The 26151-nt window shown below is 38.0% G+C and overlaps 1 protein-coding gene across 1 annotated transcript in view; it reads left to right on the top strand.

Annotated features, from left to right (window-relative positions):
• Positions 1-26151, top strand: part of PTPRZ1 (protein tyrosine phosphatase receptor type Z1) — a 139168-nt gene that overhangs the window by 70629 nt on the left and 42388 nt on the right. Inside the window, exons 3-10 of the mRNA XM_061988747.1 lie at positions 9107-9286; positions 11062-11213; positions 12462-12557; positions 12836-12902; positions 16326-16483; positions 17052-17202; positions 23633-23817; positions 24548-24674. Coding sequence (XP_061844731.1) covers positions 9107-9286; positions 11062-11213; positions 12462-12557; positions 12836-12902; positions 16326-16483; positions 17052-17202; positions 23633-23817; positions 24548-24674 — 1116 coding nt within the window. The remainder of the gene's footprint in view (positions 1-9106; positions 9287-11061; positions 11214-12461; positions 12558-12835; positions 12903-16325; positions 16484-17051; positions 17203-23632; positions 23818-24547; positions 24675-26151) is intronic.

Here is a 26151-nt window from a genome sequence, read left to right on the forward strand (position 1 = left end):
TCTTAAAAGGCTGACTGAGTTTCTTCCATGATCTTTCTCCTAGTCTAAACAGCTGTGCCATTGAGTGCACTGCAAATGGAGTGATAATCTGTATTTCTCTGGCATAGATGAGTTTAGTTATATATTTTCTAACTAGCTTGAGGTGGCCAGATTTATCAAGGAATGAAAGAAAGAGAAGAGGAACAGCAAAGAGTTGCTATATTGCTGTCCATTGGTATTTATCCTCCTACACATTTTGCTCAGTAATTCACTTAGTCTGACTATGAATCATTATCAGACTGACTCTCGGGAAGAAAAATCACCAGGCAGCCACTGTATTAATAATACTGATTATAGTTTTCCATTGTATCTCAACAGCTGTAGATTGTTCTGTCTGATGGGTTTGGATTTCGGTTTGTTTTGGGTTTTTTTTTTTCCTGTGGGGAAAAAGTCAAAAAAACAAACATTTTTCTCACTCAATAGCTTTTTGGTTATTTTATTGAGCAATGTCTCAGTGATATGGATGTGAAGGAAGCATACAGTTTATATTCAAATAAATAAACAAGAGATGAAAGAAAGATCCAATAATCTGAACAAAATGTTTAATCAGAATTTTCTTCATTCATCTTCTAAGCTAGATTTTAATAAGGTTTAAGTGGTCCACCACATAGTAGATGGTGAACCGGAAATGTTAACTTACCAGCATTCAGCTGAAGGCAGGTTAGTGCTGTGCCATGTTTAAGGGTATTCACTTCAGGAAAAGTCCATATTGGTCTGTGTTTATACAGTACATTTTGTCTTTTTTGTGTGCACATACACACAATACACAGAATACACAGAATACAATGTAGATGTGCTGATACTTAGCTACAAAAATGACAAGGCACTAATCAAAATAATAGATTAGATGTTTTGGCTTGCTTGAATGCATCTAGTTAAAAGTCTACTAGATTTTTTTGTTGATTCTGTTTGCATTATTTGAAATATTACACCTTACAGTAAGAAAATGTGTTGCATTAATTTCTGTCATTGTATGGATGCCAAAAAAAATCTGTGGGATAAATATATTTGACTTCTGTCCATTTAAAAGCAAGTTACTTTACTAATTTTGTGCTTTGAGGGTTTAAATGCTATTAAAGTTTTTTTGCAGAAGCCATCCAGTTACTTTGTGGGCTGACTCTCTTTATTATAACCACTATAATTTCATTTTTGAACACTTGACATAGACATTAGCAAGCAATCCACAAGTTTCGAAAACCCACAAGCAGTTAATGAGATGGGCATAGTAATTGGCAAACCCCATATCTGGAAGCCAAAACTCCATTGTAGTTGTGACTGTCCTGATAAGTAATTTCACCTATTAAAGTCTAGACTTTTTGAATCTGAAGAATTTTTATAAACTTCATGAGAGGATGCATCAAGAAGAGTGTGGCCAGCAGGTCAAGGGAGGTTCTGCTCCCTCTCTACTCTGCCCGGGTGAGGCCTCATCTGGAGTCCTGTGTCCAGTTCTGGGCTCCTCAGCTCAAGAGGGACAGAGAACTGCTGGAGAGAGTCCAGCACAGGGCCACCAAGATGATCAGGGGAATGGAACATCTTTCATATGAGGAAAGGCTGCGGGAACTGGGGCTGTTTAGTCTGGAGAAGAGGAGATTGAGGGGAGATCTTATTAACATTTATAAATATCTAAAGGGTGGGTGTCAGGAGGTTGGGACATCCCTTTTTTCTATAGTATCTAGCAACAGGACAATGGGTAATGGGATGAAGCTGGAACACAAAAAGTTCCACTTAAATATAAGAAAAAACTATTTCACTGTTCAGGTGAGGGAGCCCTGGCACAGGCTGCCCAGAGGGGTTGTGGAGTCTCCTTCCTTGGAAGTCTTCAAGACCCGCCTGGACATGTTCCTATGCGACCTGATCTAGGTGAACCTGCTTCTGCAGGGGGGGTGGACTAGATGATCTCTGAAGGTCCCTTCCAACCCCTACCATTCTATGATTCTATGATCATGAACAGGCTATGAGTGTAATTGGGTTAAGAGGAAAAACACAAAACCTGAAAATTCTTATGATAAAGGTCAAGATGAAGCAGAAGATTTGTCTTCTGCTCAGAAAAATGTAAAATTTAAACCTTCCATTTTTTAATGACCAAAATGATTCCCTAGTATTCAGTGTGTTATGTCATGGGCTTTTTAATATCAGCTATGGTAACATTCACAAGATTAGTATTGCAGTACTTCTCTCTTTGGGCCAGTAGTGCACTCATCCAAAATGTGAACTGAAATAATTCTTCTGCCTCGGAGGATTAGAGACTGCATTGTACAAGTTCTGGTAATAAGCTAAATGCCGTAGCTATTAATGGTATAAAGCATCCTGAGGTTTGTTGACCTCCATCTCCTCTATTCACCTCGTTCAGATTCACTGTCTAAATAGTGAAGCAGAAATAAAGAGGAGAAAAAAGCACAGTAGCTCTATAGTTTGGTGTTCAGAGCAGTATTGATCGTGCATCTAAATTTAAACTTTATCCTAGTATAAGTACCCACATCTTTTCATGGCCTTATTTCTGATTTCCCAATCTCATGTAAAATGTGTTTGGTCTTAAAAAAGCCCTTTGAAATCACTTAACACTTCAAAATGGTAAGTCAATAACATTTCGGATAAGGCAAATCCATTATTAATAGTCCAAACAGATCCTTCATCTCCTATATGTGTCCATTCTATATTTATAAAAGTAATGCTGTGAATGTGAAAGCTGATGAAAAATTGAGAGGAACAAAATAAGTAGAGGTAAATAATCCACCTCTCTTTTTTGTTATCTTTTATCTATAACTTGAACCCTATGGTCCACACCAGTTTAAATCATGAAACAATAAATTAGGTGGGAGCAATGGAAAGCCTGAATCAGACCTATGATTATTTCTGTACAACCCATTATTACCAGTTTATATTCTGTAACTGGGTAAAGTCTTAATACTTTCATGGCTTGTATCCCTGTTTCTAACAAGAGATATCTATCCCTGCGCTTCAAAGCTAGAGCTTGTGAAGGAAGTATGACTTCATCAATATTTAAGGCATTTTGTTTTCTGTAACTGTTATTGAAGCTAAAAGTCCTCATAGTTCCCAAGGCACTACATACTAGGAGTATGCCCATTCACAGGAAACATGATCCTAATAGGAGCTAAGAACACAAACTCTGTGATGTCAAAATAACAGTTACTAAACTGAAGTGCTGCAAACTAGAATTTTCCAAGTAAAACACATCTTCTCACTAATACAGTTTTCTGACATCATTATTAATCCCCAAAAAACCCAAAGCACTGTTTTTAAGATCACATTTTTTCAGAAACTACATCCATATTCAGTATAAAGAAGAAATGCAGAGCACTGGACCTGCTTCTACAGAGCAGTTGGACTACATGATCTCTAAAGGTCCCTTCCAACTCTACCATTCTATGATTCTATGATTTGTTTTATACATTTGTAATCCCATTTGTTGGACTTGAGGTTTACATTTCAAGTTCTTTATGTGTATTTTCCATTGCTTCAAAAAGGTATTTTCCATTTTTCATAAACTATATATTACATTCAGCCAGTATTGATTCAAGATAGTAAGCAGCAGTACTCATAATGAAGGTTTATAGCCCAGCAGACACACACACGCAGCATGTGAGCACGCTCAGAAATCCCTCTCCTGGCAAGCTGCTGGCAGGACCACAGCCCACTCAGCTTGTCTTCAGCCCTGCTCACTCTTTCCACTTGCCATAGGATACTGACATGACAGAGAGAATTCTTTGACAAATGCTTTTCTTTCAAGTATTTTTACAAAAGGTGGGAGTGTGGTAACACCTTGTAGGCCAGATCTTCTAAAGTCAATAGCAGATATAAGTGGTGACCAAAAGGAGAGATGTGATCATTGAGACTAAGGATCAGGAGCAGAGTTAGATATGAACATTTCTTAGAAAGAAAGGATATTTTCTTTGCACATTCTGCCTTGGGCCAGAGTGCTAAAGGTTATGGCAATCTTCCATTAACTTATAATTGCTTTGTTCAGGCTCATTTTCCTTCATTTTGAATTGTCTGTTAACGTCTTCAGAGCTGACAGCTTTGGCAAACATTGCCTGTTCTGTCCACTCTTTGAGATATATCGAGCACATTTTTATTCTCCTCAGATTTCCAAAGCATAGTTTGGGGAAATTAATTTTCAAAGCTCAGTTTCAACAATATTTTTCAAAATGTCTGGCACGACTTTGATTTCTGATTTCCGTCATAACACCTACAGTAAACCAATCTGCTCTTGTTTAAAAACACTTGGTTCTTTTGCTTTTACTTTGGCTTTCTGCAAGTCATGTTAACTGCAGCAGTTTCACCACCTGCTGCCTACACTGGGTCGATTTATAGTAACGCTTTAGTTCAGATCAGGAGTGGACTTCTGAAGCAAGTCTTAGGGCTGCACCCCACTTGCCAGTCTTTGGTTCTCAAGGTAGAGTTGTCTCATGGTTGCATAACGTGGATTCATCTCAACCTATGCTGGCTGAGCAGGTATGCTGCAGAAGTGTATCTGATGCACTTCAGCAGCCAGTGGACATTCAGCCCATGGGAAAGACATTGCAAGGCTGAGGTAAAAACCTTCTGAAAGACTTCTGTATGGACATCTGGTCCTCAATCCCAACAGTTTCACTGTGTAAATCCACTGGAATTGGTTGGCACTACTGGCTAATACAGACACAATTGTCATCTGTTTCACCATTTGCAGAGTTTATGCACAAACATGCCTTTTACTGCTCAAATAGGATTTGGATCATTACTGAACACCAGGTTCTTCTGATTTTTTTTATGTTCTTGGCTCAGACCGGAGCCTGCCTGCCATTGATTACCTGTACATTTCATTCCATAGCTTTTGATCAACGTTATCACTTTCAGTAGTTATGTAATTGCGATTTTCCTCTCAACATGCAAAATATACACGTATCTTGTGCCTTATTACTGAGCTCTGTATCATTTTTACCTTAGAAAGAGAGCTTCCACACTGCCAGTATTCCTCTGTGCTAAGATTACATCTGCCATTGCAAGCAATAATTATGTCCTCTGCTTATGTAGCTTTTTTCACCTACACCAGCTACTGGACTATGAAGAACAAAACCAATTAAAAAGTTGTCAAATACCTATTCAGATTTTACCAGCAGGAACACTGAGTTGGAGCATTCAGTTAATTTGTTGTAGCTGGAAGTCTTATCTCTTATCATAGAGTCACAGAATGGTAGGGGTTAGAAGGAACCCCTAAAGATCATCCAGTCCAACCTCCCTGCTAAAGTAGATCCATCTAGATCAGGTCACTCTGGAACGCATCCAGGTGGGTTCTGAAAACCTTCAGAGAAGTAGACTCCAAAACCTCCCTAGGCAGCCTGTGTCAAGACTCCCTCACCCTCACAGTAAAGAAGTTCTTCCTTAAGTTTAAATTAAACTTTTTGTGGTTTACTCTTTTTGTGTTTCATCTCTTGTCCTCTGCAACCATTAAATAGGTATGTTTTCTTCATTTATCCTTGGTTGATTTCAGGCTATCATTCATACAGATAGGATTATTTTTTTTGGTTTTGTTGATCAGAGAGTAGCTGAGAAGGTATTTGGATCTTTTTAATACATAATATACATAGATCAGCTTCTTATGACTATTGGTGAATGTAGGGCAATATGTAATTACATGAAAAATTACTGTTCTCAAGCTTTCTTTGGGGCATAAAGATTCATAGATGCCGTAAGATTTCATCAAGATGTAAACTTACGAAAAAACATATTTACTATCATTACTTACTTGACTGAATTACCTTTGTTTCTACACAGAGCAAAAGACAGAACATAATCAAATCCTTTAAACAATCTCACCTCTTCGATTTGAGGACTTTCTGAGCTACAGGAAGTTGTGTTCCTCATCTCACCAAGCATCTCATTTCCCTCATGTCTTTGTGGCAATACTTAAGAAAAGCTTCATATCTAAACTAAAAGAACACACTTCCTGGGTAAAGCTACAGTGTGGCAGTTGTTGTGTCTATGGCCGGCATCCTCAGTAATTCCACGTGTCCTCTGGCTTGGGCAGTTGTGGCGGATTACAGTGCTGGCACGGCACTGCCTTCTGGGATGAGCAAAGATTGCTATTGTCATCATTAGCTTCATCTAGGGATTGGTTATATTATACACTGAGACATAGATGATAACAGATGTCAAAGAATTTACATTCTACGTAAAAAAACCCACAAAATAGGAAATTGCAGAAGTTGGAAGTAGGTTGAAATTTCTCTCGTTATAATGTATTTGTTTTAATTGAACGTGGTAGTGGACAAGTAGGGAATTTAAAGGGAAGATGCAGAAATGGGATATTCGCATTAGTGAAAAGAATCATGGAAGAAAGTACCTGAAAGTATATTGGTGAAAAGGGAGAAAAGAACAGTATTTCCCAGTTCTCATGTCACTGGAAAATGTGGAATAAGGGGAATGCATGTTGGGAAAACACAAGTGATATTCTGAAGTAGAGACTGCAGGTGAGCAATAGGAGTGGGTATATCAGTGAAAAGAGAGGAGATTTGTAATGCCTTGAGGGTAACAGCAGGAGCCTTGGGCTGTGGCAAAAGGAAGGAACAGAAGAAACAGAGCATGGAACACTCAGAGGATGGCCATGGACAGCCAGCCCAGCCCAAACTGGCAGACTTACAGAGAGCCAGGGAGGGTTCTAAAGAGTTTGCTTCAGCTGGGAAAATCACCAAGCTGACTGAAAGCAGATTTGGGAATAAAGATCTGTCTGCAAGGATGCACAGGGCAAGCCAAGAATTGTTATTTCTGCCTGGACATATTTGGAGGCTTTTCTGCTTAAAAAGTTAATTATACTAGTTTATATTTAACTAAAATTGTCTTTCTTGGTTTTAGAAGCATTTAATGTTTGTTACAAAATTTACTAAAGAAGATATAAGCAGATTCATCACCAAGTTTTGCCTGACTTGGGCTCAGAATTTCTTAAAGAAAACTTTTGAGAGAGAAAGTGAAATATAGCCACTCTTTTCTTGTTAAAAACACATTAGAAATCAGAATATTGCATTATTTTCCCAAGTGTAACTAACTGAGAGCTAATGTCCAGGAGAAGAGTGACCTGAGGAGTAGCTGGAAGCTTAACTCATGTGCCATTCCCAAGGGGACCACTTCTTGCTCATTACACAGCTCTAATCCCCACTTGGAAGCTGTTCAGATTCATAACCCTATGACTTAAACTCATTTTTTGGGTTTATATACCATCTGACTTATCATAGAATCATAGAATGGTAAGGATCGGAAGAGACCTTTGATGATCATTGAGTCCAGGTAGTCTGGCAGAAGTAGGACCACCTAGATCAGGTTGCACAGGAACGCGTCCAGGCGGGTCTTGAAGACCTCCACAGAAGGAGAATCCACACCCTCCCTGGGCAGCCTATGCCACTGCTCCATCACCCTCACAGTGAAATTGGTTTTTCTTATGTTTAAATGGAACATTTTGTGTTCCATTACTCCTTGCCCTGTTGCTAGATACAATAGAAACCTCCTGACATCCACTGTTTATATACTTATAAATATTAATAAGATCCCCCCTAAGTCTCCTCTACACTAAATAGTCCCAGATCCCACAGCCTTTCCTCATAAGGAAGATGCTCCAGTCCCCTGATCATCTTGGTGGCCCTGCACTGGACTCTCTCCAGAAGTTCTCTGTCCCTCTTGAGCTGGGGAGCCCAAAACTGGACACAGTACTCCAGATGAGGCATCACCAGGGCAGAGTAGAGAGGGAGTAGAACCTCCCTAGACCTGCTGGCCACACTCTTCTTGACGCATCCCTGAAAATGCTTGCAGTACTTCTGATGCAGCATGGTGATACCGGTAACTTGCTTGATAGTGGCTGAATAATTCAGCACAAGTTTGTTTCTAGGTAGCTCACTAACCAGATGAGCTTCCTGTATTACTGCCTATTGTCATGGTTACAGGACTGGTTGCATCTCTTCTTCTCTTTCTGAGCTTTCTGAGTGCAGTATGAGGGCTACCCTTGCCTTGGGTACAACACAGCAGATCTTTCGTGGACCATCTTAGATGTAGTGCAGCAGCCTGTAAATGAGCACTAGCTGCTTTCGGCACATTTAATGTGTGCATTGAATGCACTAATATTAGCTCTTAACTAATACTAAGTGGGAAGCTAACAGAAGCAATTATATTTCCCTAGGTCTGTGCAGTCAGCTCTTGGTTTTAATTAGCCCTTTGAAGTGTTACCAGAATTGCCTGTCAGAAAAAAATATTTATATCTATGCAAATGCATAAACATACACAAAATGGTTTATTATTTGTATTACTACATTCTGTAAACAAAAGATTCTCAGAGCAGCTGCTAACCTCTCCCACTGACCTGTAGGATACTTGCACATTTCTTCCAGAAAATAACCCAGTCTTTGCTGAAGGATGTGCTGTCTGTGTCCCCTGAAGGAGCTGGGCTGCAGCACAAAACTCCTGGCTGCTCCCACCCTGCAGCTGTGAGGGAAGGTGGCTGGAGCATGCGTGGGTGGTCGGGCCATACAGACAGGCTCTCCAGCTGCAGCATCAATAACCTTTTTCCTTTTTCAGGGTAGAATCACTTTACCTTTTTCAATCTCTGTAAGGATTTTTTTTAAATATTGTGTTGCTCTCTTTTATGTGATAATCTTACTGGATGGCTGACTTCATTGGGCAGAAGGAATGTTAATGACATTCATTTGATTTAAAGAGTTGTTTGGAAAGGAAGGTTTTGCAGTAATTCCCATGCCTTTTTGAATGCAAATTTATTTTGTCTGAAGGCATTTATTTATTTATTATTCCTCTACATTTTGTGAAGTGAGAGATTTTTTGTTGTTTTCTGCTTTTCCTAGAGATTTGTGAGTGCATGTATGATGTCTAAAATGGTCCAAAGGTGACTTAGGTCTTGAAAGCAGATTGCAGTGGTAGGTGTGCTAAGTATTGCTACAGATGAGACCTAAAAGAAAGGCAGATACTCTGGTCACAAATTGCAAACTGTGTTTCAGCTTTTCCACATTAGATAAAATGCATGGATGCCAGTTCGCATTTTAATTTTATTTACACCAAATGTTTTGGTTTCTAGGAACTTTGAACCAAAAGAACTGGGGAAAGAAATATTCTGCCTGCAATGGTGCCAAACAATCTCCTATTAATATAGATGAAGGTCTTACCCAAGTAAATGTAAATCTGAAGAAACTTAAATTCCATGGATGGGAAAAGGAAACCTTGGAAGATACTTTCATTCGCAACACTGGTAAAACAGGTAAAAAGTCAGATTTCATGTTTGGAGTTAAATAAGAAAAGTGATGTAGGATAGACAATCAACCAAGGTCTTTTAGTGAAACATTTTCATTTCACTTTTCCTTAGCTTGTGCATTCTGAATTAGTCTGTTCAATGAAAAAAGAACACAACCAGATGATGACAGTAGCCAAGCATAATACAGAAATCATTGAAACACAAGTGAAAATTGTGTGTGTGGACAGAGTGAGTCAAAGTAATCACATCATGACTATCGTCCCATCATGAGCACTTCATTGAAGCTAAACAGTAATTTAGCATTTGCTATGAAATAATGATAATTATTACTACATATTAGAATTATAACAAGTATACAAAAATGACTTTTTATAAGTATGTATACATTACTTGCTCATCGGGAAACACTACATGGATGAGTTGTGGTTTCAGAAACTCAGGATGGGATTCACCACACCTGTAATGCAGAAGCTTGCATCTGAATTACTCACTTAGGCTGCTTCTTACAACCAAAAAAGATAAATAGGTGCTTTTATGGACTCATTTGTCTTACCTATCGTAGAACTGTGTTTTAGAAAGACATGATTTATGCCTACAAGTGCCTGTTTCTCCCAGATGTAAAAGGAACTTATGGTGGCATTTACATAGTCAGACAAATCTTCTTGCAACCACTTTGCTGTATAAATCCAGGATAACAGTAACTAGAAGCTGCTTGTTGGAAGTATTGTTTCTTATTTTAGGCACAGGTATGGAGGAAGGAATCTCTTGAAAACTATCTTTGACCTTATGCCAGTGCCAATGGGACCCCTAAACCAGTCATTGTTCCTAATTTCTGTTCTTAGCCCTATTGTGTACTTCCTACATACAAATGGCTGACTTCCCTCTTACTTCCCTACTAGATGAGGTAATCTTTTCAAGAGATCCCAGAGGAAGCATTCTTTAAAGTCCATGAAAGTGAACTGATCCCTTCCTCATCTATGGCAATTCAGATATTATAAAAAGAACAGCAGTTAAAATTATCTTCAAAGTCTCAAGGAAAGACATGTAATGAAACTCAACACCATTAATGCTATTTTACTGAGAAGTCAAACAATTCACAGTCACTGGAGATGGGAAAGCCAAATGTGGGCTTCCGTCTATTCCAACCTTCCCATTCTCTCCAGAAGACAAATGCTTAGTTCCAGCTACAGTTTGTGTACAGTTATGTCCAGCTGAAGACTTGTCATCACCTCCTCCTCCCACACAAGATTGCTCTGCAGCTAAGGGATCTCACACACAGGATAGTCTTCCTAGGAACTGGCTAGAAGTTTCTTCTCATGTGTTGCCTCATGATATGTAATGTAGAATTAAGATAATAAAGGTGGGAGGGTATTTTCCTTTTTGTTACAAACATGAGTGCTTTCAGGAAGCTATGTATTTCAGGAGTTTCTTTTCTTAAATGATCAGATTGGTGGCTAAGCCACTTTACTGAGCTTTTTAGTGTAATTCTGTGGCTAGTTGCAGACAACAGGAGACCAATATAATAGTGCACTTTACTAGATGACTATATTATAAATTGCAGCATGTACTGAAACATCTTTCTCTGTGCTAACAGTCAATTACCACACTTACTACTTTGTTTAAATAACCAATTTCCTGTCAAATTGTTTATGAATTATGGGGAAGAAGGCGCACTATAGTTTACCTTTAAGTGCCTAATGCTGAGCTATGAGAGTCATAGATGCCTTGGCTGACTTTTACATTTACACTCGTTTTTTCCCTCTCTCTTTCTCTTTGTTCAGTGGAAATTAACCTGACAAATGATTATTATGTAAGTGGAGGTGGTTTAGACACCATATTCAAAGCAAGCAAGATCACATTTCACTGGGGTAAATGCAATGTGTCGTCAGATGGATCAGAACACAGTTTAGAAGGACAAAAATTTCCTCTTGAGGTAAAGTACAGAACAGACTTTGGCAATTTGTCATTCTGCAAAATGTAATACTGTTTACTAAATACTTAATCACTTGATTGAAGTCTGTTTGCAAATATAATCATTCACTTAAATCCAAAGAAGTAATATTTAAATGATGCATTTGAGGAGGGCAGTGTAAGGCGTTATTCTGTGATGTGCTGAGGATGTCTAAACTGTGCATTTTCACACACATCTCCTAAAATATTAGGCATTGGTCGTGCTAAACTGACAGAGTTCAAGCTCTCACTGACAGTTACACTCCTACGAGTTTTGTCCATCATGTTGTACAGCAGTTAGTTGTTCAATATGCAAGTGGACTTTTCAAAGCTGAGGCTTTACTGGGAGCCCATGGAAGCTGCTGGCCTCTACTGAGACAAAGCGTGGCCCATGTCACTGGAAAGGGCTGGTATTGTGACCACTTTCTGGCTAAAAAGATGCAATTGTGGCAGGTAACCGTGCTGCTTCTCACTCTAAGCACTTTGGACTTTTATGTCAGAGCAAAGCAATAGAGCCAAGGTTGTCCAAAACTCCCGTGGAGAGCTGTGAGCCAGGAGTGTTCCCCAGGCAATGTCATTTCCTTTACTGCCTTAGCTATTTAAAAATTCCCACTCACACCCCAACTGTCTGGCCAAGGCATTGAAGACAATATTGTCCTCATCATCATCACTCGAAGAGCTAGAAGGAGCAGGAGACTCCCTCATTTGTGTTCGTGACCCACCACTGGAAAAGGCTTCTCAACTGCATCCAGAGAAAGGGGTGCAATAAACCCAATGCCCGTGACAGCAGTCAATTGTGGGCATAAAATACCTGATAGTGTTTTATTACTGATGCTCTTCTGCACTTATGGCAAGGCAAATGCAGTAAAGACATCCTGTCTTATTTTTCATCTTTTACCACTGATATCAAGACTCATCCGACCTGAGTACTCTAGGTTAGATGTCCAATATCAGTAAGTTGTCTCTGCTTACTGTATTATCCCTGGAGAGCATTGTGCTCCTTGCAAGGATCACTCCTGCCCACTCAGAGACTTTCCAGAAGTGGTTGTTTTTAGGTAGTGAACAGCTTATGAATTCCATTCTGTATCTTCAGATAGTTTATGTGACATAAATAAGATATACATATATTTGTAATGAAAATTTTCTTGGACTTTTTTCTTAAAATGGGAATATAAATAACTGCACTGATTAATTTTGTGTATATAACATTTGAACATATTTTTATTTGCAGATGCAAATCTACTGCTATGATGCAGATCAGTTTACAAATTTTGAAGATGCAATTAAAGGAAATGGAAAGTTAAGAGCTTTATCAATTTTGTTTGAGGTAAACAAAGTATATCTTTGTGTTATTAAACAAGCTTTGAAACATGGCAGATGTTCAGACTGAATTTAACTGGTTCCAATGCATGATCACCGAGTTAAAAATTTGCATATGTCTTTCTAATTTATTCTTGCAGAGAAGCAAATGTGCAAAATAACATTTTCTCTGCTTTAAGTCATCTATAATTTTGGTGTTAAACTGCAACTTTCTCTTTTTCTCAAGAAGCTTGTATTGCTTTCTCTTTTTCTCGTGGAGCTTGTAATGCAATTTCTTTTTAACAGATTGGACTAGAAAATAATCCGGATTATAATTCGATCATTAATGGAGTGGATAGTGTTAGTCGTTTTGGTAAGTCTGCCTCCGTGTTTTATTGATTACTGATTGAATTCCATTTCAGTGTAATTATGAAACCTTAAAGACATTGGGGAACACTGTTTTCTAGAGCTCAGCTGTGTCCATTTTGTTAGAAACAACAAAAGTCATCTGGGTAGACAAGCAAGCTAGACAATCACCAGCCATATGAAATTTAACATCAGCAAGTGACAGATTCTCTACCTGGGAGAGAATAGTTGTAGTTGTATGTACAAATTGGCCCAACTACATCCTGAGGTACATCAAGCACAATGAAGGGAGGTTACTGTCCCACTCTGCACTGCACTGTTGTGGTATCAACTTGAGTATCATGTGCAATTTTGGATGTTTCAATATAAGGACATCAGACTATCAGAGTGTGTCCAGAGGAGGGTGGCCAAGATGGTGAGAGGTCTCAAGAATGAGATTTACAGGAAGCGACTGAGGTCACTCAGTATGTTCAGCTTCAAGAAGCAAAGGCTGAGGTGCGACCTCACCACTGTAACTTCCTCAAGGAGGGCAGCAGAGGGGAAGGTGCTGATCTCCTCTCTCTGGAGCCAGCCATAGAACACGAGGAAGTGGAATGACATGTCAGAACAATTTCAGATTGGACATTAGCAAAAGGTTCATCCCTGTGAGAATGGTCAGTCACTGGAATTCACGCAAAGAGCACCTGGAGCACAGCACCAAGCCTGTCAGAGTTCAAGAAGCATCTGGATGATGCTCTAAGTCATATGGTTTAGTTTTAGGTAGCCCTGTGAGGAGCAGGGATTTTAACATGAGGTATTCTGTAGTTCTACAATTTATTTACCTTAAGACTGAATATTTGTAACAACAGTGATAAGTATAAATGAATAATTATCATGAGGAATTTGCAACTCTTTAAATGCTAAATCAAGAGAAATGCCTGGTTTATTCTGTGTGTTTTCTTAGTCACATATTGGTAGATGTTGTTGCAAGCCACATAACCCTGTTGCAGCTATCCAACATGTCTCTTACCAAGTGTGAGACCATAAACTCGGTGGAGTTTAATTCTTTCTTTCTGTAGCTCCTGTGTAAATCTGAAATAATCGAGTTATCTTGTGTTATTTTTGTACTAGGATTATTCAAACTGAATGTTCTCAGTTTGGTGTTTTAGAATTCCTCATGTCAGAGCACATGGACTTGAGGGTGGTGCATTGGGAGATCTGGACTCTGTTTCTAGCTCAGTTTCATGATGGTTTCATGAAAGAAAGCACTATCTTGAACAGGGATGTTTTCTTACGTCATGGCCATGACCTTAAGTAGATGGCTAACTTTGTCTCAGTTTTCCCGTATATAGCAATACTTGAGCTTTTTAAAGTCTCTTAAGATCAATAGGTTAAAAGTGTAGAAAGCTATTAGTGTTTAAAAGCTTTAAAGAGTATGACACTAAAATAGACATTGTTTTTCTCCAGAAAACAAACATCATTCAACAAATATAAAAGGTAGCAACTTTCAAAAATTGCAAAGACAGAGCAGAGAGAAGTATATAGCAGTTAAGATTCATTATCTTTGTGTGTCATCTTGTGTGAAGCACAAAGGAGAACGAGTAATACATCAAGGCAGACACTATCCTACAGCCTTGGAAGGAGCTGTAAAACTGTCAGCAGAAAGATTCAAGATGCAGTCACTACGTGGCACTTCAACAATGAGTGGAATATCAGTTTTTAATAAAATGCAAATGAGCTCTGAAAATTCAGGTCATGAGTAAATCAAGTTGTTTCTCCTGAAGAAAAGTGAATGGGCACACTCTGTCCTTGTCTGTGATGTACATGATCTGTCCTTGTCAGTCATATCTGTACTGAGCGTACTTAAATCCCAGTTGCTGAATTCTCAAGCTCTGCAGAGGAGCAGTCTTGTTCCTTCTGAAAAAAGTCTCTGTTTCTCATCATTCTTTGTAAGGGTTCTGGTTTCAGAATCTAGGCTGTCCATTGCATTAAAGGGCATTTTAAAATCCACAGTTGCAAATGTATAGCAGGATGCCTGCTGTAAATGAGAAGTTTTGTGTCCTGAAGCATCTGTATGAAATAGACTGGACGTATATCTTTACTGAGGGAAGAATGTTTTAACCAGACACATACCAAATAGTGGTGATAGCTTCTGTCTGAAGGTCGATTCACATGTTGACAGGAGAAGTAGAAGGATGGGCTTTACTCAACTCTGCTAAAAGTTCTGCCTTTATGACACATGGGTAAGAGAGGGGGAAGGAGACAGCTCTTAAACCTCAGCTCAGTGGAAGAGTCACTGTACAGAAGAAAAGCATCAATGATTTGTAGTAAACTTTTAATGTAATTTGCTGCTCTCACCGAATCTGTAAGGACTTACGAAGTCAAAGACAGGTCAGAAGTTCATACAGGACTTAAGAAGTATCATACCTGTAAAACCACAAGTTAATGCCCAGTCTGAAAATTCATTAGGTATTCATAAGTGAATACATATCAAATAGGGAGAAATTTAAAATCAGTAACTTTAGATTGAAATAAGGTTTATAAAGATAGACATTATTCCAAGGTGTAAAAACAAATATTATTTCAGATGCACTAGATGATAAGGCAGATAATTGTCACCAGATTGGTAATTGTCATGGACTGAAAAAATCTGCCTTGAGGAAGCCAGTAGCATTCTGTGGATTTTTGTTACTGGGCCTTGTGGCCATGTCAGCATGAACATACCTTTCTGTGGATGAACTCCCAGCAATTCCTCATGCATGCTTCCAGCAGATAAGGTACCATGTAAACTGCAGACCTCAAAGACGTGGTACTATTTTCACAGGATAATAAACAGAATAGTCATTCTCATGTGGAGGAGGTTTTTTCATCCTTCTCTGCTTTATGTAAAGCTGTTACAGTTTTTCACAGTATTATCACCATTTTTTAAAAACCCCATTCCACAGAAATCATGAATAATATAACTCTCAGGTCTAACATGGTGATAATTGCCCAGGCAGTGATTTTCTGCAGAGGTTAAGGTCCTACAAGACACTTAGCTACTCAACTGAATTCAAGGAGACTTTGAAGCCATGCTATGCCACTGGGAACAAGGATTTCACATGTTTTTTCTTCGAAAGTCACAAGTGAGACAAACGTTTGGCGTCTTGCCCATTTACAAGTAAACCCAGAGGTGAACAAATTCTTGTGAACCAATGTACCGATTATTTATTACTGGAGTAACTCATTATACCTGCCCAAGTAAGCAAAGTCCTTATTGAACAGTACTCATTAAAACTAAATAGAAAAGGCTCAGCAATTTATTTGCTAATCTCTCTGTAGGTCAAATTTTGAATAGCCTCAAAATTAGCATGTTCCTGTAATGGTAATTCTTGGAGAGTGCGATTTCTAATTCTTTATTGCTTCTGCAGTATTTTAACTTTCTGACTAAATATTTAATTTTTTTTTGCAGGAAAACAAGCTGCATTAGAACCATTTGTTTTGCTGAACCTTTTGCCGAACGCAACAGACAAATATTACACTTACAATGGATCTTTATCAACGCCTCCCTGCTCTGAAACAGTTGAATGGATTGTGTTTAAAGACACCATTAGTATTTCTGAGGACCAGGTAATTTGTTTAATATATTACAACCAATCAGTCGTACATCTCAAAGAAAAGTGGTTGCCATGTATACAGTAAAAGCTCAAGGCATTCATTGCCAGCCCAACAACCTGGCTTTTCTTTTACCTAGTTTTCTTTTTTTTCATGCAGCCTTTAAATCAGAAAGTGTAACTATTACTTGAATGTGCTATCTTTCCCTGTTTCAGTTAGGGACTAGATTCTGAGTCATTTTTTGCCTTAGAAGAGAGTAGGAACACACTTTTAATTGCAGGCTGTCTGGACTTCTAGCTCAGATAAAGAGGAGTGCAAAACACTCTTTCCAGATTCCCCTGACTGAATGGTAGTGACTGGGCAGAGCATAGCTCCAACGGCAGAGTCACCAAGAAACACAGGTGAATTAAACTACTAGATACTACTGTATCTGTACTGCTGGCACTGAAGAACAAAAATTCAGTGCCACTTGGGAGAACTCAACTGGAAGATTTTACTCAACATCATTTCCCCATGTTTTTTTTTGCCTGTTCTGGTTATTTTTTAATGACTTCTGACTTCTGTTTCTCCTCACCTCTTCTAGTTAGCAGTGTTTTGTGAAGTCCTTACAATGCAGCAGTCTGGTTATGTTATGCTGATGGATTACCTGCAAAACAACTTTCGAGAGCAGCAATATAAGTTCTTTGGGCAAGTGTTTTCCTCTTACACTGGACAAGAGGAAATTCATGAAGCAGGTATTTACTGAATAGTCATTGCTCCCTTCACAGGTTGAAAGACAATTTTCAGTAAAAGATTCATCCTAGTATGAAGATATTCATTTTAAATTGGGTAGAAAGTAGCATGCTGTATTACTACTCATAAGTCTATCACTCTAGAGACAAAAAAAATTGCAATCATAAAACATGTCAGATTAAATGGAGTGGAAAATTAAATGCTTGTCTTGACCATACGTTCCATGAAGATCACCGTCAGTTCAAGCTTTCTTGCATTACTCTTTTAATGTGTTTCAGACTTAAACAAAGCTTCCTTTTCAGGAGCTGCAAGAGGATTTTGTTTTACAAGCCCATTTGGTTCTTTGTTGTGTAATGTGGACACTTTTCCAAGTGAGGCTGAAGTGAGGTCACCAAATTCATTTTGTGTAATGTGCTGAAAAAGTGACAGATGGAGAGAATTTCAGAAGCCGGACTCTTCTCTGCTTTACCCAAAACCTCAGGGAAGTTTACAAAGGTTATGAGACCAAAAGAACATGTTATGTAATGGGAAATAAGATATAGGACTGAATATGGAAGCCAATGATTTCTGTACGCACGAGCACAGAAGAATAAATAGTCAACATCTAATTTTGGGGCATTATGTTGCTTCTCGGGTGAGGATACCTGTAGATTCTTAAATTCAGTTGCACTGAACTGCGCACTAAATAGACATAGGCAGATGTCTGAAGCAGGTGGTGTAGGTGTTCTCCAGATGAGAAAGAATTGTGGTTTCATTTTAGTTTTTCTTGGTTGGGTGGATATGTTTTTTTCCATACCAGAAGGATCCTGTTTATGAAACTTGCATACAAACTAGGAGATGTTCATCATTCAGAAGTGATGGAGGGCTGCATTTCCTGCACAAGTACATCACACTGTTTGGCCACAATGCTGCATGGGATAGATTTCCTACTTCATTTCTATAACCAGTCAGTGACATTTCTGTTTTGACCTCATTTTGTCATGAACTCCTCAGACACGTGCCAAGGTTGTTAATTTTTTTGCATAGGTCTAAGCCAAGAAATACCTGTTCTGGAAGGATTTTTTTCTTTAGATACTAAATAGCACTTGAAATTTTGAAGCTTGGAGAAGAAATATGGAATTGAGCTGCAGTAAGTTAAGATCCTTTTCTGCATTGAGTTATGCCATTTAAAATTAGGAGATCATTCCCGTATGTGTAATGGTAAAATATGGTGTACAGAGCATCTAAAATATTTGTGTATGGAGACTTATATAATATCAAGCAAATGGGTTTCAATCTACTGAGTTTAAGCAGCTTCCTGCTTAAGTATCCTGTACTTTAATGTGGCAGTGAACACATGCAGTATTTTTTCCAAATGAGGTATTTAAAGTAACAAATTGTAGGTTAAAAGTTCTGGTTTGGACATAACCAAGGAGGAACAGAAAGAAATCACTAAAATTCAATTCTTCCTGTATAAATATTATATATTTCTGTTAATAACTGCACTATGTAAATGCAACAACATCATGTACATGTAAATATACATATTTATGCACAGACACATCTATAAATGCACTCAAATTAAAGGATTTATCTAATTTACATCATTAGAGGATCATTTCTATTTTTACTTCCGTTTTAAGAGAAGGTAAATAAAAAACCCTAAGAGTCACTGAACTTAGTTGTTGGGATGTAAAAACTGTAACATGAATGCCTAAGTCCCCAAGAGTAAATAGGCTTATGTATTACATATTTAATCCTGCAAAGTTCTTGTAGGCAACAGAGAAAACATAATCTTTGAAATTCATTTAGATGATGAAAGAGAAGTGACAAGAGTGGTTCTTAGTCAAGTAGATAACTGAAAAATTATTTTGTGTTGTGAAACCTAGAATCCCAGTTTTCTCTGGTGGGATTTAGTATAGATTCTCATTAGGCAGTAGGATTAAGCACTTGATTCATTGCTGTTATTAATACATGGAATTTCTTAAGTAAAGCTAAGTTTCCTTAGAAAAGCTAAAAGAATTTTTCTATTCAATTATAAACTAATTTCAACAATACATTGTCAGAAATTTTCACTCAGTGATAACCTCAACGTTCTTGGTGTATAGGCACTGGGAGATACTTTATTCCCCAAGCCTGCTTAGTGTTACATGTAATTTTAGAATAATTATAGAATCATTTCATTTTGGCTGGAAGAAACCTTTAAGATTATCGAGATCCTCAGCCATTCCTTATATGAGATGTGCTCCAAATCCTTTACTAGGTTGGTAGTCCACCTCTGGATCCTCTCCAGAACCTCAATGTCCTTCTTATACAGAGGGGCTCAAAACTGGACACGGTATTTGAGGTGTGGCCTCACCAAAGCCAAGTACAGGGAAATGATCACCTCCCTTCTGCTGCTGACAACACTGTTCCTGATACAGGCCAGGATGCCTTTGATCTTCTTTGCCACCTGGGCACACTGCTGGCTCATGTTCAGCCACTGTAAACCAAGACTGCCAGGTTCCTCTCTGCCTGGCAGCTTTTCAGCCACTCCTCCCCAAGCCTGTAGCACTGCTGGGGCTTGTTGTGGCCCAAGTGCAGGACCCAGCACTTGGTCTTATTGAAACTCATGGAATTGGCCTTGGCCCAGCCATCCAGCCTGTCTAGATCTCTCTGTAGAGCTTCCCTACACTCAGATAAACACTTCCACCCAGCTTGTTGTAATCTGCAAATTTACTAAGGGTGTACGCTATCCCCTCATCCAGATCATCAATAAAGATATTAAACAGGAGTGGCCTCAGCACTGAGCTCTGGGGGACACCACTCGTGACTGGACACCAGCTGGATTTAACTCCGTCGACAATGACTCTTTGAACCCGACTATCTAACTAGTTTTTTCATCCAGGAATGTGTATGCCCATCCAAGCCAGGAACAGCCAATTTCTCTAAGAGAATGCTGTGGGAAACAGTGTTAAATACTGTACTAAAGTCAAGGTAGACAACATCAACAGCCTTTCCTTCATCCAACAAGCAGATCACCCTGTCATAGAATTACAGAATCGTAGAATGGTAAGGGTTGGAAGGGACCTTTAGAGATCATCTAGTCCAACCCCCCTGCAGAAGGAGCTCCACCTAGATCAGGTTGCACAGGAGCGTGTCCAGGCAGGACTTGAAGACCTTCAAGGAAGGAGACTCCATACCCTCCCTGGGCAGCCTGTGCCAGTGCTCCTCACAGTGAAATAGTTTTTTCTTATATTTAAATGGAACTTTTTGTGTTCCAGCTTCATCACGTTACCCCTTGTCCTGTTGCTAGATACAAGGAGAAGATCATTTTCCTATGTGTTATGTGTTTATAAATATATGTGTGTGTATATTTAAAAAGTAGATTAAAATAACTAATTTTAACAGCTAAACTTGAGGATTTGACTAAACTTCTCATCCACTCCAGTCTTGAAGCAAAGTATTTTAAGTTCAGAAACATGATTCTTGTTAATCTTCCTGGATTTAGTAAAGACGTGAAAAACAATGGGTTCTTAGAATTCAAGACTGACAATATAGAATCACAGAATCATTCAGGTTGAAAGAGAACTTGATGATCATCATGTCAATTGTAAGACTAACACTGCCACATCACAGAGTCTTACAGAATCTTTAGGGTTGGAAGGGACCTCAAAAGATTGTCTAATCCAACCTCCCTGCCACTAAACCACGTCTCTTGAGCCACACATCTTTTAAATACCTCCAGAAATGGTGACTCAACCACTTCTCTGGTCAACCTCTTACAGTGCTTGACAACTGTTTCAGTGAAGAAACAACCCTCTCAGTGAGGAAACTTCTCCTAATATCCAATTTAAACCTCTCCTGATACATCTTCCTTTGGTCCTATAACTTCTATCTTGGGAGAAGAGACCGACCTCACCTCACTATGACTTCCTTTAGGTAGTTGCAGAGAGTGATAAGGTCTCCCCTCAGCCCCCTTTCCTCGAAACTAACTCCAAACTAAAAATCTCAAACGCAGATCAAACAAAATAGAAAGCAACAAATGTGGAAAAAAATGCCCCAAATTATCCAGTGTAGCCTCAGAACTACACGTAGTTACCTTCCAAATGTGTCGAGCTCAGAGAAGCTTAAAGCCAGGTGTGGGTGTTTTTTTTTAAAATACACATCCAAATAAGCCAAATTCTGACAGCTTACAAATGTCTTTTTGTCGAGAAGAACAGCACAGTCAGTTTTTGACAATGATTTGGCTGACCTACCCTGGTGCTTCCCAGTGGTCTAATTCAGTTTAAATTAAAAACTTGTAAGTTACCTGGGTAGCTTTTTGTTGCACGGAAGAATAAGCAGTGATAGGTGCATTATCATGATCTGATATGCAACACCATCATCTAAGTACTGATCTGGGGAAAGCAGAGATCTGAATTCAAGGTCTGAATTCAAGCAGAGGTTTGAATAGGTCTCTTGACTTCCCATGAATTCCATGTAATCCAGTTGAATATCTGCGACTTCAGACTCAGACTCCAGAACTTCCTTTCTTTCCATTTCTTTGCCCAGATTATTTAAAAGTTAGTATTAGAGCAGAAGTCATTTATTAGATAAGTTATTGTGTGATCTCCTTGTCTTTCCCAATCTTTGGAGAGGGAAAACGGGAAAAGGCAGCAGAAGCAAAGTACTTCTGTGTTACTAGGACTGGCAGGAAAAGAAAGAGCACAGACAGGATGACTGATGAGAGGGCATCAGAAGAAAGGCAAGAGACAACAGCTTGGGAAGGAACTGAGGTGAAATAGTACACAGATGACTGTCATGTCGCAATATTGTTAGCAACTGCTGAGATGAACAGGACTAAGCATCAAAAGAAGGAGAACAAAAGGGAAGATAAATCTTTTTCTTGGAAAAATAAACAGTTGGAAAAACCATCTGGAAAAGAAAACAGTGAAACTGAAAGAAATTGTACTGGAGACAATTTTATGCTTTTAAAAGTTTTAGACTACTACTCCATTAGTCTGAATACAGTCAGAGATTTCAGAACCAAATTCACTTAGAGAAGTAAAGGAACAAGAGAGGGAAAGGGACAGCAGAGAAAAGTTTATAACAGGGAGAGTTGTTTTAAACACTTTCAAAAAGAAATAGCTGAAGAATGTGTTGATTCATTTAAAAAATAATTAAATCAGAGTCTGCCATCTGCCTCAATGTTCAGAATTGGGAAGTGTCCTTGCTGGTCTAATGATTTCCTTTTGCCATCTGGTGGAAGTGGGTTGGAATTACAAGTTGTAGAATGGAATGTACACAACTTGAGGGGTTTGAGGTTTTGGTTTCTTTGATTTGTTTTTGCTTTACAGCAATTAAAAGAATTCAGTGTAATGAATAGAATGGCATGTCAGATACATAGAAAAGTAGATTCAAAGTCCAGCAAGCTACAGAACTCAACTGTACTCAGGTTAATACTGCATCTACCATTAGCTCACACACATAAAACAAAAAAAAAAAAAAACAAAACAGACAAACGAAAAAAAATCTATATTGACTAGTTTGGACCAGAGCTACTAGAACTACCCACCTGCAAACAGAATGGGAGCAATTGTTTTCAAAATATTTTTTGAGGGGTTCGAGTGCCCTCCTGTGTTCAAGTGGCAAAGTTCAGGGAAAAAAAAAATTCCTATCTTTCAAAATACAATATTGTCCACAAAAGCATTGTGGTGTTTGCCTCCTTTAAGAGAACTCCAAATAATCTGTGCTTATTTTCTTAGTTTTCTGTATAGTTTGTTCTCTTTGCTTTTGCTAGATAGTCAAAATTTGGTTTAAACAGATTCTGAGATTTGAAAAATATGTTTCCTGATCTATCCAGATAGGAAATGATTCTGTAATGGTTTGCACAAAAGTCACAAACAAGTAGCTGGGCAATTTAAAGAACAGAAGTCTTAAAATACAGTAACATGAAATTTACTGCCTGTGAAACTAATACTTTCTTAGCTTCTCCTTATTTGCTATTTTGTCTCTTCTTTATAATCTATAAAAGATTATAACATCCTTGAGAGGAAATCCAAGTGTGATAGGTTTACCTCTAAAACTAATCTACTATAGATTATCATCTATTCTAGTTGGTAAGAGAGTATGCAGCTCTTCTAATGCTACTCTGATAGACCCATAAAGACAGAGTAACAGAGATTTTTCATCCCTAAGACATTTATATGTATCTCTGGTTTATGTTTTATATTTTATTTCTTGGAAACTTGATATTATTATTTCACAAAATGTGGTTTAAAAGGGTGGAAGCTACTTGGTCCTCAAATTAACTTGCTTTTGAAAATCTATTGTTAAAATACTGGTTCTGGTTATAGTGCTTGACATCTCAAATATTTTATTGTAAAGCTAAAATTGAGGTACATGAAAGACTTGCAATAATTTTCTCAAGATCTTAGAGTAATTTCTACCATGTAATAAATATCATAGTCTTTCCTTCTTTCTTTCTTCCAGTTTGCAGTTCAGAACCTGAAAATGTTCAATCTGATCCAAAGAATTATACTAGTCTTCTTGTTACATGGGAAAGACCTCGGGTTGTATATGACACCACAATTGAGCGATTTGCTGTCTTTTATCAACAGTTGGATGGAGAAGACCAGACTAAGCATGAGTTTCTGACAGACGGGTATCAGGACTTGGTAACTGTAAACTTTTCAAGTTTCATACAAAGGGGTGATGGCAAAATATTCACTGTTAATTTTCTTAAGGGATTAAACAGTAGCTAAGAGCTGATTCAGTTAAAAATTAGTTCTTTGACTGTGGCTCACAGAAGCTGTACTTCATCTTTTTTTGGCTGTGAAGCCACAAAAACAACTTTTAAAAAAAGAGCACCTCTCTAACCAGAACAGAGAAAAGTTTCAGAGATTGCTCTTCGCTTTTGTCTGTACTATCCTCAAAAAGTTTATGACCATGTCAGTCTCAGAGCTCCTTAGCCGTGAAACCTTTAGTCAGTTAAGAGTGATCTGAACTTCATTACTCACCAAGAATGACCTCCACAAGCAACTAATCAGATTCAGTACAATCATATTACTCCAAAAACTAAATTACTGATTACAACTTCATGACGTTTTACTAAGCTGATCTGTTTCTCTAACCCACTTTAAAAACTCATAATTTGCCAGAGACATTACTTAAAGTAGTGTTTGGCATTAAACAATTATATAATTTGGTATCCTCCATGTAAAAATTCACAAGAGTTTTTTTTATGTTGAGAAACATTTGTGAAAATAAAATATCAAAATCATATGTTAGACTCCTAAAAGAAAGGAGCTTTACGTTTCATATGAAAAATATGTTAGAAAAAACTAACATTTCCAGTTATTTGATACCTATTTGCAAGTAAGTGATTAAATGTGTTTTTTCTTTTAGGGGGCTATTCTAAATAATCTGCTGCCCAATACAAGTTACGTTCTTCAAATAGTTGCTGTTTGTTCTAATGGTCTATATGGAAAATACAGTGACGAAGTAATTGTTGATATGCCTTTAGAGGACCCAGGTAAGTGGTCTTTTGAGCTTAGTGATCACTTTTAGCTGAAAATGTGTATTTCAAGACGTAATTTGCAAACCAGTTAAAATACACAACTATCAGAATATGCTAAAGTGAAATTTCAAAATCACTGCAGTTAACCTTCAGCATGTTCTTGCTACTGATATTTCACATGATGTAATTCTCCATTCCTAGTAAACATTGCCTATGAAAGACTGCATGTTAATTTTTTTTTAACTCTAAGAATATTCTGAGAAACACCTACCTGATTTCAAATCTCACAAGTGTATCTTTTAGCAACATAATGTAGGGAAATAAAACCATGTTTGGTATTATTTCTCTATGGTTCAAGCATCCTCCCAAAATTAATCCTCATGGCTAAAGTATTAAAGAAACCACTAATATAAACACAGTATATGACTTAGAAGTCTGTATGAATTGATTTTGAAATTTGATTTCTTATGATTACTTGGAGTTTGATTTGAAAGGATTTGCGGTGATGGAATTCCCTTGCTTCTTAATGCTGCCTCGCAAACCAATCAAAAGGCCTAACAAATAAACCTTGCTGATGTCACAGCCAGATTTACTTCTTCCACCTGCTGGTAAATTCGAAATAATTTGAAACAATAGCATGAACCTTGATCTTGTCCTTAATAACTCCTTAAATTCTAAGGAAGTTTTAGCATCAGGCCCAGTTCTTATAATAGTGAGAGAGCTTTGTTTTCAATTGAGAATCCTATAATTAATCGTAGGAAACAAACAAATACTTTCTGATCATGCAAGAAACTGTTTTTTACCTAAGGGCCTGTATTCTTGTTTATTTATGGACTCTGTGAGTTCAGTTTTACATCTCATTAAGTCTCTTTAGCTACAGCAAAGTCCATAGCAATTTTCTGATGTACTTGAGAAAACAAGTCAGTGTTTCATTTCAAGGGAACCACATTCTTTTACAGCAAGAAAGAATATGATTCTTGACAATCTCTACCACATGAATTAAAAACCAGTAATGGTAATAGGTTTATAATAGCATGGTTTTGTCTGAAGGAGAGGGATGCAGGTTCAGGTATAGTACACATGATTTTTTAATGAACACTTAACTTGCCTTTGAAACACAATGTATTAAGAAGAATGCATTTTTGGAGTCTTGTGCTAATGTCTACCAGCATTTTCCTGTTTCTCTTCAGTTTTCTAAGAAGTCCACAACAAGATTCTGTCATTTCATTTTTCTTATTGTCCTTTATCTACTTCTTGGATACCATATTACTCCACTTCCTTTACAGAATTTGTTGGGTTTGTGTTTGAAGAATTTTCTCAGATAAGAGTTTCTCTACGTAGCCCCACGTGCATTTCTACATGGAACAATGATAAGCAGTGTAGTGTTGGCATTATTGAGCAGTAGTTCAACGAATCAGTTAGATGCAGAGGCAGGGGAGGAGTGGGGAGTGCTGGGAGTGGGTAAGCACAGAGGCAGCACCACAGGCAGCGC

Source organism: Colius striatus, chromosome 1 (assembly GCF_028858725.1).
Source record: "Colius striatus isolate bColStr4 chromosome 1, bColStr4.1.hap1, whole genome shotgun sequence".
Taxonomy (NCBI): domain Eukaryota; kingdom Metazoa; phylum Chordata; class Aves; order Coliiformes; family Coliidae; genus Colius; species Colius striatus.